We start from the raw sequence: 16,182 nt of genomic DNA, 5'->3' as shown, positions 1-16,182 counted from the left end.
TAGCTGAACTTAGAGACAGCTGACATCAATACAGCTGGAGCTAGCGGGTACCTTTCCATGTATCAGGGTCAGAGCAGAGCCTCCAGTACATCTCCAGTGTCTGAAGATGAGTGAATTGGGTGCCAGGCTGTGCCCATGCCCACATTCCTGCATGTAGCATCCCCTAAAGAGCATCCCTACCAAAGGCCCTCAATCCTCCCCTCCCAGGCATTCTGCAAAGATGAGGTCTTTCAGAATGACACCTAATTCTCTTCCTATCCCCATGTTCCTGGGATCAAAGAGCACTGAGGCCCCTGGCCACTCGGAAGGGGCCTACCTGATCTCTGCTCTTCCTGGAGACTGTTATTCCTCTGAGCTGCCGCCTGTGCCTGGCACCTATACACCTCTCCCAGGGAGCCTTGCCAGAAGCCCTGCAGGTAAACCCGTATTGGGTCATCTGCAGAGGAAGTGGCTGAGGTGCTCTTCCGAGGGCCATCGTGCTCTAACCTGGGGCTGACACTCAACCTCTGATTGTCCCCAAGAGCAGAAGGGTGCTGCAGCCCAAAGCCTGGGTGGGCACAGCCACAGGACAAACCACTTGTGGGGATTGACCAGGGCTACAGGGATACCCAAACCCCCAAAACCCATGTAGGAATCCATGTAGATGGGGACGAAGAGAAAGGCAAAAAGTCTTTACTGGACATTAACGAGAAAATAAAGTCCTTTATAAATTCTGCTATGAATAAGATAAAATGGGACCCCCCCCAAAAAAATGGATGTAGTAAATGTAAAATAATTTAATTGGGTGCTTTGGGGTTTTTTGGGCTCAAATAAAATCTGGTGTGGATCTGGGTGGATTTGATCCACGGGATAGCCAGGTAAGGTCAGGGGACACTTTGTGCTGTTGGAGGCTGAGCCAGGTGTTGGAGAGGGGGCAGGAAGAGGAGAGGACCATACCCCAGGCTCAGCCTTACCTCTGTGGAGACCTGAGTCCACTGGGCACCCTGCCGTATCCCATGGGTCAGGCTCTCCAGCTCCTTGAGACTTGGTCACTACCGGTCCCAGGATCTGACTCCTGGAGCTGAGGCTCAGAAGAGCAGCATCCCACCTCTCTGTCTTCCCAAAGGAGCCACAGTGCTGTTCCTAAATGCCACGGACCTGGACCGCTCTCGGGAGTACGGGCAGGAGTCCATCATCTACTCATTGGAGGGGTCCTCGCTGTTCCGCATCAATGCCCGCTCTGGTGAGCCCCAAAACCTGCTGCTCTGCATTATCAGGCTGCCCTTCCTGGGCCAGTCAGGGCCGTGCTCTCCTCCCATGCAGTAATAGCTAGCCAGATTTGAGTACCTGCTTTTACTTCTGAAATAGTCACTTCGGTGTTAATTACTCATCTTATCAGAAGCAATCTCACCACAAACACATCCACCAAGCTGTGCCTTTCAGGGGCAGAGTGTCTAAAGCTGCTCAGTTTTCAAATAACTGATACAAACCGTTCTTCAGGGACTTGTGTCACCCGCAAGTATCCTGCCTGTGTCTTGGCTGCTCTCTTGGGTCTTAAATCTGGATCTCTTTCTCTCTCCCTCTCTCTCTCCCTCTCTCTCTCTCTCTCTCTCTCTCTCTCTCTCTCTCTCTCTCTCTCTCTCTCATTTTTTGTTTGTTTTGTTTTGTTTTGAGACAGGGTTTCTCTGTGTAGCCTTGGCTGTCCTGGACTCGCTTTCTAGACCAGGCTGGACTCGAACTCACAGAGATCTGCCTACCTCTGCCTCCTGGAGTGCTGGGATTACAGGCGTACGCCACTGCGCCTGGCTCTGTGCTCCTCTTTATACACACCAGCGCCTTTGAGCTGTTGCATGCACTAGATGGGTAACTATAATAAACACACCTAAAATCAGCCTGTAGGAAGCACAGAACAAAATCACTGCTATTATTTTCTTTTGTGTATTCACCTGGGGCTCCCATCTGCAGCTCGTGTTCCTCCCGAGCAGGGATATCTTTCTAAGACTCTCCGTACACCTCTTTCTCATCTCCTTGAAGCTCAAAGGGAAAGAACAAGAGCCCAGGCTGTTCAGCCATGCCTAGGGATAACTTGGGGCCCTTTGTGCTCAGTTGGAAGGTGCCTAACTCAATGCCAGAGTGCAGGAAGAATAAAGTATGGTCCTCTTGGGATCCAAGACAGCTGCATGGGCATGCAAGTCACCAGCTTCTGGGGGAGCCATTCCTGTAAATTTAAGGGAACTCTAGATGCCAACAAGTTTATTCCAGCCTCTCAGTGACTCAGAACAACAGGAACATACAGCAATGCGGCAGATGTCCAGTGGATGGGCTTTCACGTGACAATTCTAAACCCAGGTCCCTTCCATATTGTGGCTCCAAGTTCACTCAGAAGGGAGAAAAACATACAAAAGACGTTGTACAAGGCCAGGCCAGAAAGGGCCATCTGTCACCCTCCCTTGGCCAAAGCAAACAGGGACTATGTCACTACAGCAGACAGGGGCTACCTCACTACTAGAAAGCCTGGGGAACAGAGTTCCTGCCTAGTGGTCACCACTCAGCAACAGCTTACCCTAGGCAGGGAGCAAGAACTCTGCGGGTATTGCCGTCCCTGCCACAAGCAGTCAGTAGCCCAGGACTTTCCTGATGTCCATGACTCCTGGGTCAAGGTTGGCCTTCCAGCTCTCCTTCCTGCCCTTTACTCTCAAAGCTCTTTGACAAGATGGCTGGTATTGTTGTATATAAGAACAAAGACAGAAGAGGAGACCTGAGGTCACATGAGTCTCTCCTTCTACTTCAGACCGTCCCCCTCCTCTCAGAGCATCCTCCTTAGCAAGCCGCATTTCTAAGAAACAGCAGTCACACCTCAGAATCTTCCCAGGGTTGGTTCCATGAATCCCAGGGACAGCAAAGCGTTGCCATCCCTGGGGGGAAAATGGTATTGTGTTTGTATTTAACCCCCACATATCCTCCAGCAGCCTTAAGTCATTTCCCAATCACTAAGAACGCTATGTGTGATGTACACTCTGTGTAAAAAAGCTATCATGGGATGGGGAGACGGCGCAGTGCAGAGCGCTTGCTGGGCAATGAGAGAATGTAAGTTCACATGCCAGAACCCACATTAAGCCGGATTCTGGAACGTGTGTCTGTAAGGCTAGTTCTCCTGCACTGAGATGGGAAGCAGAGAATTTAGCTTGAAGATGAGCCAGCCTGGACTACACAGCAATAAGATGGCATGTCAGGACTGACACCCAAAGTTGTTCTCTCACCTCCACAAGTTTGCTGTGGGGCAAGCACAACTACACACACACATACACACATACCACACACACACACCACACGCACGCACACATACACACACACACACACACACGCACATACCGCACACACGCGCACGCGCGCACACACACACACACCACACGCACGCATGCACGCGCACACACACACACATACCACACACGCACACACGCGCACACACACACACATACCACACACACACCACACGCACGCACACATACACGCACACACACGCACACACATGCGCACACACACACATACCACGCACACGCGCACACACGCGCGCACACACACACATACCACACACACACCACACGCACGCACACATACACGCACACACACGCACATACCGCACACATGCGCATGCGCGCACACACACACACACCACACACGCACACACACGCACGCGCGCACACACACACACCACACGCACGCACACACGCACGCACACACACACACACCACACACATGCACACACGCGCACGCGGACACACACACACACCACACGCGCACGCACACACGCACACACACACACCCCACACACGCGCATGCGCGCGCACACACACACACACACACACACACACACACACACACTTGTGCACACAGAGGTGTTTGTCCAGAGCTTGAGATGTTGCCTGATATGTATGAAGCCATGGGTTCTATCCACTCCAGGTGTGGTGGCACCTGCCTGGAATCTAGCACTCAGAAGGTGGAGGCAGGAAGATCAGAAGTTCAACGTCATCCCTCAGCTACATTGCAAGTTCCAGGCCACCCTGGCCACATGAGACCTCCATCTCACAAAACAAAAAACAAACAACAGCAACAAAACCTATTGCTTATATTGTACAAAGAATAATGACAAGAAAAAATATCCCTGTATGCTCAATCCAGATGCAATTTTTAAAGAATTTCTGACCTGAGGGGAGTTTAGTCCACAGATATGGAACCCACAAATAGCATCTCAGGAAACCCAGTGCCCAGCACCATTTCATTTCCCTTCCAGCATCACCCTCATTTTCCAGATGAGAAAAACTGAGGCAAGAACCACGTTAAAAATTTCACTGAGGCCTCTCAGAGCTTAACCAGCTGACCCCAGAGCTCAAATGTCAACTTTTGGGGTCCATAAAGCCATGTTTGTGCTATGTCCTGCTACCCACCCATATCCTGCTATGGGTCGGGGACTCCATCCCCACCCCAGGGCCTACAATAAGGATGCTTTCTGCTGCCTTAACATGTTCTCTACACAAAGGCAGGAGCATTTTCCTCTGAGGTCCTTGGTCGTATTAACCAGGCCTGCTACACAGAGGTGGCCTTAACTGATTCTAATTTCCCAGATGGAAAGGCCATCCATCACAAATACAAGATCGTGTTTAAAACTTTTTACAGATTAATTTTCTAGCCCTACCAATTCATTAATTGATACCACCCAGTGATGAGCGTGGCTCCCTGGGCAGACCTCAGCCAGTCTATGGTTCCTGGCTTTGGCACCTTCATCGCCTTGTCCTCCAGCTCTGGCTCCCACTCAACCCAGGACAGGTGGCTATCTCAGGGAGGGAAATGTGAATATGAGGGGGCTCTGGTGCCCCCAGCTGTCCAAGTGCTCTTATTAGCACAGAGATAAGTAGTTTGCCCCATGTCACACTTGCCTCACAGCTCAAGCAATAGGAGCAAAAAGATGGGTACCACAGACCCTGGAGCAAAAAGATGGGTACCACAGACCCTGGAGCAAAAAGATGGGTACCACAGACCCTGCCTGCCTTGCGGGGGCTCTTTCAATGTATTGGAAATGATCTGTTTGTGAATGCTGGGAGTTTACCTATAGTTTCTTCACTGTGTCTGTGTGTGTGTGTGTCTGTCTGTCTGTCTGTCTGTCTGTGTCTGTGTGTCTGTGTCTGTCTCTGTCGCTGTGTTCCAGTACACGAAGGCCAGAGGCTATCAGGAGTCTTCCTCAATCACTCTCCATATTATTTTTTAAAGATGTATTTATCTATTATTATGTATACAGTGCTCTGCCTGCATGTACACCTGCAGGCCATTAGAGAGCATAAGATCACATTATAGGTGGTTATGAGCCACCATGTGGTTGCTTGGAATTGAACTCAGGACCTCTAGAAGAGCAGTTGGTGCTCTTAACCACTGAGCCTTCTCTCCAGCCCTCCATATTATTTTTTGACAGAGTCTTTCACTGAGCCTGGGGGACCTGGAGTTCACTGATTCAGCTCCCCTGCTTGACCAATGAGTTTCAGAGATCTTGTCTCTGCCTTCCCCACAGCTTTGGGGTCCCAGATGTTAAAGCCATACCAGGCTTTAACATGGGTCCTGGGTATTGAACTCCGGTCCTCATGCTTGCACGGCAGATCCTTTACAAATGGAGCCATCCCCGAGCCCTGCCCAGCTCTGACCAGCTTCTTCTGACAGATAAGAAAACTGAGTCTCAAATAGGTTCAGTCTCCTTCCCAGGGACGGCCATCCCAGGAAAGCTATAGGCAAAATTCAAACCAAGGTCTTTGTTCTCCAAGTAGAAGCCATCCCCCACAGCGCTGTGGGCTGGGGCCTGGCCTAGCCATAGTGAGGTGCTCAGCCCTGCTGGCTCACGGCTGCTCTCTGGGAATGCCATGGTCAGGGTCATGGGGTTAGTGGCTTAGTTTGATCCCAGTGGGAATACTTATACCACTGAAATCAACAACTGGCTTTTGGTCTCTTTGGGGAGCTGTTTGTCAAACACTAGCATAAAACTACCAAGTGGGCTGACAGATAGATGGCTCACAGTGTGAGGACCTGAGTTCAATTCCTACAACCTGCGTAAAAATGCCAGGCACAGTGGCACGTGCTTGTCATCCCAGTGCTGGGGAGACAGACAGATGGATCCTTGGGGTATCACTATCCACCCTGCCTAGTCTAAGCAGTTAGTCCCATGTCCCAGAGAGAGTCCCTGCCCCTAATAGCATGGACTGTTCCTGAGATGCAACACTGAAAGTTGTCATCTGGCATCCACACACGTGAAAACACGTGGATGTGCACATACACACCAACATCAAAGGACTCTCATCAGTGTTCCAGTGATGCCCAAGAAGAAAGAGGGGCCAAAAACACCTGACAAACGTATAGTTTATCTTAAACATGTCTGGTAATAGCTTGTTTGCACACTAAAATAAAAAATTCAGATGATGTTATTAGACCAGTGATGGAGTGTCTGGGAAAGTATTTTATGACTGTTAACTCAGAACTCTGTAGGCTCCCACACTGTAGGCTCACACAGTGTAGGGTCACACACTGTAGGCTTTCGTGCCCAGGCCTGAGCCACAAGCTAACACAAGTGTGAACTCCAGCCTGGGCATCTCCCTCCTGCCACTGTGACTGTACTCCGGGTGACTGTCTGCCTAGATAGATAATCTGGGGCTATTCTGAGTTTTTTTTTTTTTTTTCATGGCCTTAACTAAGTGACCCCCACAATAGCCCTACTGTGAAATTTTCCTGTCATACTTCCCTTCTGGGAAGGTGTGGAAACTGAGGCACAGGGGACTGAAGTAACTATATTGAGTTGGTAAAGCCAGAAAAATAATGTCAAGTCTAAGCCAGAGGCGTTCTGTGAATGGGTCTGGGGATAAAGAGGACCCTTCTACTCTGTCAGCCCCTGCCCCACATCCGCAAAGCCGCCTCATTGTGGTCCCAGCCTCAAAACACAGGTGCCTTGCCCTCTCAAGCACACAGACAGGCCCACTGCAATTGCAGAGGCCCTGGCTGCCATGACTGTGGCCAAGTACAGCTCGCAAATATATTTCTATGTCTACTTCCTTCCCCCTGCCCCGCGTCCTCCCCCACCCCACCTCACTCATCTATCTCTCTGCCCAATAGGAGAAATCACCACCACCTCTCTGCTGGACCGAGAGACCAAATCCGAATACATTCTCATTGTGCGTGCCGTGGATGGGGGCGTGGGCCACAACCAGAAAACTGGCATTGCCACAGTGAGTACCTCCCTACCCAGCAGGCCAGGTCCCTCCTCCCTGCTCACCTTCGGTTTGCCTCATCAGGCCTCTGGGTACCATGTCCTGAGCCAGGGTGAGACACTATCTTCAGAGAGCTGCCATTAGGAAAGAAAGGCCTTGCCACCAGGGCACAGGACACCCAGGAGGCCACAATAGAATCATAATAATACTCCCATTCTACTCCAAAGGCCCAGCAGGGCATGCAACAGAAGACATGGGCCTCCAGAATCCTCAATTCCTATGAGGAAGAGCCAAGCAGCACAAACACTGGGACCCTGCAGGGTCCCCTGGGGACTGGCCATTACCCCATCTATGACCACCTATAGTACTGAGAAATGATGCTGAGTCAGTCTCCGCCTCACTACAAAGGAGCCTCCAGGAGGGAATAGCTTAGGGGCGCTAAGTGAGCTGCTGGTAGCAGAAGGGGAAGTGGGGAACCGAGGAGCGCAAAGGGACCCTGAGATAGGAAGAACACTGTGGTGACCGTTGCGCTAGCCACATCCTGTCCCCTTTCCTCATGCCTGCCTTGGGCTTACCCTGCAGGCCTCCTTCTTCACCTTGCTCCAGGGTCTTCGTGTACCTCACTACCTGCTACCTCCACCCCCTCACCCCCCTCCTGCCATGAGCACCTCCCCTGTAGAGGCTGGCCCTGCTAATAGGAATCACAGCCTGGCCCTGTAAATAACTTACCTGGGGGCAACCATTTGGCTTGTGTCCGAAGCTAGGAAGCTGAAAGGACCCTCTCAGACCTCCGACTGGCCGGGGGGGGGGGGGGGGAGTCACCTTCCCTGAGACCAAGTGGGTGAGAGAAGCCTGGGTCACAACGAGGGTTTCAGACACCTCGTTTATTCTCTGCTCCTCATGGGATGGCACCTAGGCCCCCTCCTTTGGTAGGAACCTGGCCTCAACTTGTCCCTGACAACCTAGGGTCTCCTTGAAACCAGCAGACTGGCAGAAGTGTTGGAAACCAAGACCCCTGAGTGTCCTGGCCCTGCCCTTGCCCTTGTTGGCCTTCGTGGACCACAGCACCCCCTTGTGGCCCACAGGTGAACGTCACCCTCCTAGACATCAATGACAACCACCCTACCTGGAAGGATGCTCCCTACTACATCAACCTGGTAGAGATGACACCTCCGGACTCTGACGTGACCACGGTAAGCACTGCCACCTTTGAACTCCATTTAGTCTCACCTGAAAAGGCTGGTCCCCAAGTGTCAAACGAATGGCCACCCAGCCAGGCCTGCGATGGACCTGCACTCTTTGACAGTTCTCAGTAGCTCTGTTGATTGAACGCCTGTCCTGTCCTCCACTACCCAAGAACGCCTCAAGAATTCTTTCTCATCCTCATAATACTTTCCCAGGGCAGCAGGACTCAGAGCTCAAGGCCCCGGATCCAGTGAGAGGTGGTGCCGGGACTTGAACTCAGGACTGCTGTTTCTTAAATAAAGATTTAGGAACCATTTGGTCCAGCCCTTGTCCCTCTGTGGACTCACAGGATACCTGGCAGAGGCCCAGGTCCTGAAGAGCTGGAGAATCGGGTAGAGCGGGGGGGGGGGGGGCAGAGTCAGTAGCTTTTACATCGAGCTTTGAGAACCTGCCCCACCCACACCTGGGGCCCTGACCTTAGGGTTCTTGTGCCTCACCAATGAGATCCTGAAAGTGACAGGCTCTGTCTGGACCTGAGGGAGAGAATGGAAACCCGGAAGGAAGGAAAATGAAGGGAGGCGAGTGTGGCCATCACCCGCCTAGTGGTGCCCCATGTTCAAGATCTGCATGGCCCTCAGCTGGTGCATCATGTCCCCTTCCAGACAATTCCAAGCAGCAAGGCAGGACAGGCGATCTATGACAGATGGGTTTTCAAAGCCCAGCTGGGGCTACAGTTAGAGATGGCTCAAAGGTTAAGAGCACTGGCTGTTCTTCCAAAGGTCCTGAGTTCAATTCCTAGCAAACACATGGTGACTCACAACCATCTACAATGAAATCTGGTGCCCTCTTCTAGCCTGCAGACACACATACAGGCAAAATACAGTATAAATAATAAACAAATAAATCTTTAAGAAGAAGAAAGAAGAAAAGAAACCTCTATTTAAAGTTCTTGCACGGGCCTTTAGTGCTCTGGGTCCCACGGTTACTCTCCGCTGCCACCTTGTGGGCACCCTGGTCCTGGCTCAAAACCACCTCCACTGCGTTCCCAACTTGGGATGCCTGAGAGCTGTTGTGGAATGCCCACCTCTGAACACCTGCCTCTCCTTGAGTTTCTGAGGAATTCCTCCCAAAGGAAATTGAGAGACAAGTGAGGGAGGTAGCTTTAGTCGGGGACTAGACTGTAGAAGCCTTCGGTGAGCATGGGCTTTGCGCAAAGCCTGTGCTCACTCAGCGAAGTGAGGGACCTCTTATCACCCTCTGCTCAGACTCACCACTGGCTCCCACATGATACAGTGTGAAAGCCAGGGTCAGACTGGAGGGATGGATTGGTGATCAGAGTGTCCACTTCGTGAGTATGAGGACCCGATATTCATAAAAACCTGGGTGTGGCTTTTTACCCATTGTATCTTTAACCCCAGAACCGTGACAGGCAGCACAGGATTGCTAGAGCTTGCTGGCCATTAGCCTAGCTCCAGCTTTAATGAAAAACCCTGTCTTAGGGCATTGTGACAGATAGTTATAGAACAGAACAAATACGCGTGCACGTGCACACACACACAGGCACACGCACACACACACACACACACACACATGCATGCAGTCACACACATACTCATGTCCCTATAGCCTGCAGGACCTATCCATGGTTATCTTGAGCAGATGACAGACAGACAGACAGACAGACAGACAGACAGACATGTATGTCCCAGGCAGCATGACAGACACAGGGTTATCACCCCAAGCTTCTCAGGAAGAAGAGAGCAAAATCAAAATGTAAAAACTTGCTGTATCAAACAGCCACCAAACAGAATATACAGCTTTTGTGATTAGGGAATATAGAGTTTGTAGGGATTTAATTACATGGAAAGACAAATTCTAGGTTAGGCCCTCTAGACTTAAGAACGTTCCCAGAACTTGGTAGAACGCCAAGTTGTATATGATGACTGCGGAGAAACCAGAAGTCAAGTGGCTTATAGGGAAGCCACTTGAAGAGGAATCACCACAGAATTTCCTTAAGTTTCACAACCCCTAAAGCACTTCTGTGAGTGCACTGTAGTGCCTTTAAGAAGGCCCCAGGGCCTTGGGTCTCCCTGCAGCCCAGGTGAGGTAGGCTGTGGCTAGGCACAGGCACAGGTGCCTATAGGAACGAAGAGCTAACAAAGAAGCCAAATAACAGTAAGGAAACGGTGACATTGGGTGGGACCCGACCTCCTCGCCACCTACCTTCCCACACCCACCACATGCATCAACATACATGTGCACACACATGTATTAACAAAAACACCAGGCAGTGGTGGCTCATGCCTTTATTCCCAGGACTCAGGAGGCAAGGGCAGGAGGATCTCTGAGTTCAAAGCCAGCCTGGTCTACAGAGTGAGTTCCAGGATAGCCAAGGCTACACAGAGAAACCCAGTCTCAAAATAAAAAATAAAACAAAACAAAAATAAAAAACACATCTACACATATGTGTACACATGCATCTTACATCCTCATGCACATGCACGGACATATATCAACACAGAATGTACATATGTATATACATACGCACATATGCATATGTACACACACACACACACACACACACATTGACCTTTCCATTTCCGGCATATTCACCTCTTCCTGGCTGAGCACTGGCACAATCCCACCTCAAGGCTCTCTGTTTCCTGACCTCTGTCACACCTGCTCCCTCTATTTGTCCCAACTTAAAATGCCACCTCTGAGAGAGGCTCACTGTGCCCCACCCCCTCCAAACTGTTTCCTTCTGAGAAGTTTCATAGTCCAGGCTTAGTGGGTACCAAAGGACCGGGGTTCTAATCCCGGGGACATCAGTTGTCAACTCTGTGACCTCAAGCAAGTTACTCACCATCTCTGTGTTCATCCTCACTACTTAGAAAATGGGGCTAATAAGAGTGTCCACCTGAACTTACTGTGGTCAGATCTTGTGGGGTACATGTGTGTGTTGTGTTGTGTATGTGTGTGATGTATGACCACTTCAGGTGCCAAACTTTTGCACTCCACCTTGTGTGAATCAGGGTCTCCTGTCACTCACCACTGCATTCCCCAGGCTTATCAGGCCCAAGAGAGTCCAGGGATTCTTTCGTCTCTGCCTCCATCTTGCCCTAAGAGTCTGGCATCTCATACCATGCCCTTTTGCTTCTGACGTTTATGCATGTTCTGAGGATTTAAACTTGGGTCCCTGGGCAACTGCTTTGCCCACTGGGCCATCACCCTGTGACCCCTGTATCAGATTTTGATTAGTCAAAATGCTGGAAGCACTAGGGCCTGGCAGAGGCCACTATCAGCAGTCTCTTTGTCGGCCTCTGTGGCACCTGTCAGGTAGGCCATAGCTAAGCAATATATCTCAAATGCTTGCTGTTTCAGGCCGTGTTCAGCTGCTGGGTTTGGTAAGCTTGGTCTCATCCCCACCCAGCCTCCAGCTCTGTGGCTGGGCTGGCTCTTCCTCCACTGGAGAAAATCCGTTGGTGGCCTCCCAAGGGCTACTCTAGAGTAAACAACACCCATGACTCCAGAATCCCAAAGTGATGGAAATTGAGATTTCCCAGGACTGGTAGCAGATGAGCCTGTGCCCATGTTGTCTCTTCATTCAGTGGCCTCTGAGCTGACAGAGTACATGCATCTCTGGGCCTCGGTGTACTGGACATGTGGGCTCCGAAGGTGTCTTCCTGATGGGCACACACTACAGGCTAGCTGCCTCTCTCACCTTTCTCTCTCTTCCTGCAATGGGCTTGGGCCCAACTCTCCCTGCTGCTCCCAGGGCCTCCTTCAAGGACCTGCAGATAGGCATTGATTTAGAGCCTTTCGACACCCTCCAGCAAAATAAAGAAGAGGGAGAGAATTATTCACCATCAGGTGGGAGAGAAATGACGAGTATGAAATGGGAAATAAATGAGGGAAAATGGTGAGAGTCCACAGACCTGTCCAGGGAGAGCTCTTAGGCAGGGTCTCAGCCTCTGCCCTCTCCCAGGCCCCCTTCCCACCCACCTCATGACCAGAGAGGGGCTTGAGAGGCCAAGGCCAGTGCCTACCCCCAACTCGAATATGGGGCAGCTCTCTGGCTGTCCTCTGCAGGAAGAACGTCTTTCTCACTATGGAGCTGACCTCACGTGTGCTGACCTGGGAGAGGTTGGTTTGGCTCCAAGTCTTGGTTTCCCCATCCACAAGAATGGGCGTGAAGAGCGCTGTCCCTCCAGTGATGTAGAGACACAGAAACACACGGGACGCTTGTTTCCTCTGTCCTTAGCAACACGACGCAGCTTGAATTATGCCTGGAATGAATCATCTCCTGTCATAAAATAGGGTGGTGGGGCCCCATCTTGGAGACACGAGGCAGTATGGTCTCAATACAGTGAAGGAATCAAGGTCAGGAAGGTGGGGAGCCCTCTTTACCTTTCTGCTATGGCAAGTCTAGGGAGAGCGTAGGATAAAGTGAGTCTGGCTGAAGAGGACCTCACTGGCACGAGACCTGTCCTGTAAGGCTTTCTCCCTGCCCACCCCCACCCCCACCCCAGAGCCCAGAGATGGTGACAAGCGGGAGACCCTGGCCAGATATCTATCTGTTCTGGTCCAGTGACCCCAGAGACACCTCAGCTAGGGAATTAAGCCAGAACAGGGACAAATTCTGCTGCTAGAGCACAAAAGCTCACGCCAAGTGAGACAAAGAAGCTGACCAGCCCTGACTGTCATGGCCCTGTGTCGTGAAGTTAATGACACTGTCCTGATGCAGCCCCTGGGGCTGCAGCAATCCTGCCCCCAACCCCCCTCCCCTCCCCACCATGATCCTGTCCACCTCCTACTGCCATCATAGTTCTGCAGTACAGAAGGAGAGTGGATTGAAGGGTGAGAGCCACCGTGGTCTCGGGGCTCTGGGAGGCTGCAAGAAAGGGAGCAGGATCTCTCCTTTTACACACACACACCCCCCCCCCCCCCGCCCGCCACCAAGGCTGGTGCTGTGTGACCATGAGTCTGGCCCATGATTTTTTTCCTCCAAACTGGGACCCAGCTAATGGCTTCCTTCCCAGGCCTTGGTGTCACAGAGCCCCAAGGCTTTGCAAATCCTCCACCACCAGAAGTGCCAGAGGAAGAAAGAAAGGGCTTGTGAAAAGGGACTCAGATTTTACAGCCCAAGGCTCAGATCCTCCCCTAAAGCTCAGTTAGAAGGCAGGATTCCCCAGACTTCCCAGCCCCCAAGCCCCAAACAACTTCTTCTTCTTCTTTTCTTTTTTTTTTTTTTTTCTTTTTTTTTTTTTTTTTTTTTTTTTTTTGTTTGTTTTTTGTTTGTTTGTTTTTTGGTTTTTTGAGATAGGGTTTCTCTATGTAGCCTTTGCTGTCCTAGGCTTGCTTTGTAGACCAGGCTGGCCTCAAACTCACAGTGATCTGCCTGCCTCTGCCTCCCGAGTACTGGGATTAAAGGCGCGCACCACCACTGCCCAGACTTCTGATTTTCCTACTTCCCACTCCTGAGTCCTAGGAAATCAGCGTATACCACTACCATCAGTTTATGTGGTGCTGAGGATGGAGCCCTGGCCTGCATGCATATTAGGCAGGCACTCTACCAACTGAATTGCATCCTTAGTCACCCTCCTTACCCAGCCCCACCCCACTTTTATACATGGGGCAGCCAAGCTTGAATAAGAAAGGAACTTCCTACTGAGACTCTAGGTAAGAGAAATATAGGAGATAGGGAAATAGAAGGACCCAGAGGGTCCTAGAAACCTACAAGAAGAACATCATGATGGGTGGATTGGGGTCCAGGGGGTTCTGCTCAAACTATTGTACTAACCAAGGGCAATACAATAGTAAACATCGAACCCTTACTCTGATCTACCCAATGGACAGGACATTCTCCACAGTTATGTGGAGAGCGGGGTCTAACTCAGACATGAGCTCTGGTGCTCCATATTTGACCACCTCCCCTTGGTGGAGAGGCCTGGTGTCACTCAAAGAAAGAATAAGCAGGCTACCAAGATGAGACTTGATAGCCTATGACCATATAATGCGGGAGGAGGTCCCTCTCGGTCATAGACCTAGGGGAGGGGAATAGGGTGAAAGCGGGAGGCGGGGAGGAATGGGAGGATACAAGTAATGGGATAACAATTGAGTTGTAATCTGAATAAATTAATAAAATTAAAATAAAACATTTTTTAAAAAAAGAAAAGAAAGGGACTTCTCTGTAGCCAGCTGTTGGGAGAAGATTCCAGAGGATCCAGACTTCAATACTGATGTATTTTTGTGACCTTCCCACTCCCCGTTCCCAAGAGAGCCTGCAGCCTGTTGCGCCTGTGCCTAGGCCAGGCACTGCAACATAACTAAGAGGTCTATTCCTTCCTGGGCAGGTGGTGGCTGTGGACCCAGATCTGGGGGAGAATGGCACCTTGGTGTACAGCATCCATCCCCCCAATAAGTTCTATAGTCTGAACAGCACCACAGGCAAGATCCGCACCACCCACGTCATGCTGGACCGAGAGAACCCGGACCCTGTGGAGGCGGAGCTCATGCGGAAGATCATTGTCTCTGTCACAGACTGTACGGGCTCCTACACCACCACCCCTGAGCTCCAACATAGGCAGAGGCTCTTGAACTTTTGGGGATGCCCCCATGGGTGGTCCTTAGAGGTCCTGGGACCCACCCACTCAGGAGAGCTATCTGATCACTTAGAATAGTGTCTACATCCCAGATGTGACCACCCCCCACCCAGGGTACCCTGCAATAGGGAAGGACTGGGAAAGAACATGTGGCTCAAGCCCCTCCTCACAGGGACACCTGGGGATTGGGATGGGGGTCTGTAAACGCCTCCCTCTCCCCACCATTTCTCTCTCACACCCGTCTTCCCATCCCTGCCCACTTCTTCCTTGTCCTTTCAGGTGGCAGACCCCCTCTGAAGGCCACCAGCAGTGCCACGGTCTTTGTGAACCTCTTGGATCTCAATGACAATGACCCCACTTTCCAGAACCTGCCTTTTGTGGCTGAGGTGCTTGAGGGCACCCCTGCAGGGGTCTCTGTGTACCAGGTAAGTGTCTTTCATTCACCTTGCCCCCGTGGGCCAAGGGCTCCCTGTGTGTTCCATGCTAAGCATCCTCACCAGGCATGGGATGCCAATCAAGACCCCTTGCAGTATGTAAGCCAAGTCAAATGGGACAACTGGTGCTGAGGACTTGCAGTGGCTGAGGTAGTCTGACAGGGGCGGGGGGCAGGGGGAGGCTAGGGACCGGGCCTTGAACTGAGTCTGGAAGAACTGGCAGATTTGGAGAGACAGAGACACAGTGCCACAGGGAAGGAGCAGGATTAGACAGAAACAGAAACCAGGAGGGTAGACAGAAATCTGAGAAACTGATTCGGGAAGTTCCCCAGCCTGTGGGGGTCTGACCCAAGCCTCCAATGCCACAAGCTGTAGATGGCTCTAGAACAAAATGTCAGACATGTCTGGCTTAGCAACATTGTATAAGAACCCCTGTACCATCCGTGAGCCCTCAAACAGCTCTGCACAGAAACAAGACTCGCCCCATTAGGAAGGAAGAAACCTCTGAATTCCCCATGGCCCAGAAGAGGTAGGGCCTCTCTCCCTCTGCCCATCACTCTTCTAGACTGGGAGGCCCTAAAGGTGCTAATTCAGAAAACGTGATGTCCTACCAGGATTGTCTTAAGAACTGTGGGAGACCTTCAAGGTTGAGACCGTGGACTTTCGAGCCAGGGTGCAGCCCGGTGAGACCGGTGGAAAGAGCACAAGAGTGCTTCCCTAGCACGAGCGAGACCCCGAGTGCCA

The 16,182-nt window shown here is 51.3% G+C and overlaps 1 protein-coding gene across 1 annotated transcript in view; it reads left to right on the top strand.

The window, feature by feature from the left end:
* Cdh23 (cadherin related 23) overlaps positions 1-16,182 on the top strand; it is a 373,665-nt gene that overhangs the window by 242,707 nt on the left and 114,776 nt on the right. The window contains exons 17-21 of the mRNA XM_051152488.1: positions 1,106-1,222; positions 7,123-7,235; positions 8,303-8,410; positions 14,756-14,945; positions 15,284-15,429. Of these exons, the coding sequence (XP_051008445.1) occupies positions 1,106-1,222; positions 7,123-7,235; positions 8,303-8,410; positions 14,756-14,945; positions 15,284-15,429 (674 nt within the window). The remainder of the gene's footprint in view (positions 1-1,105; positions 1,223-7,122; positions 7,236-8,302; positions 8,411-14,755; positions 14,946-15,283; positions 15,430-16,182) is intronic.

The sequence above is a fragment of the Acomys russatus genome, chromosome 11, assembly GCF_903995435.1.
Source record: "Acomys russatus chromosome 11, mAcoRus1.1, whole genome shotgun sequence".
Taxonomy (NCBI): Eukaryota; Metazoa; Chordata; class Mammalia; order Rodentia; family Muridae; genus Acomys; species Acomys russatus.
This window is presented reverse-complemented; position numbering and strand designations above follow the sequence as displayed.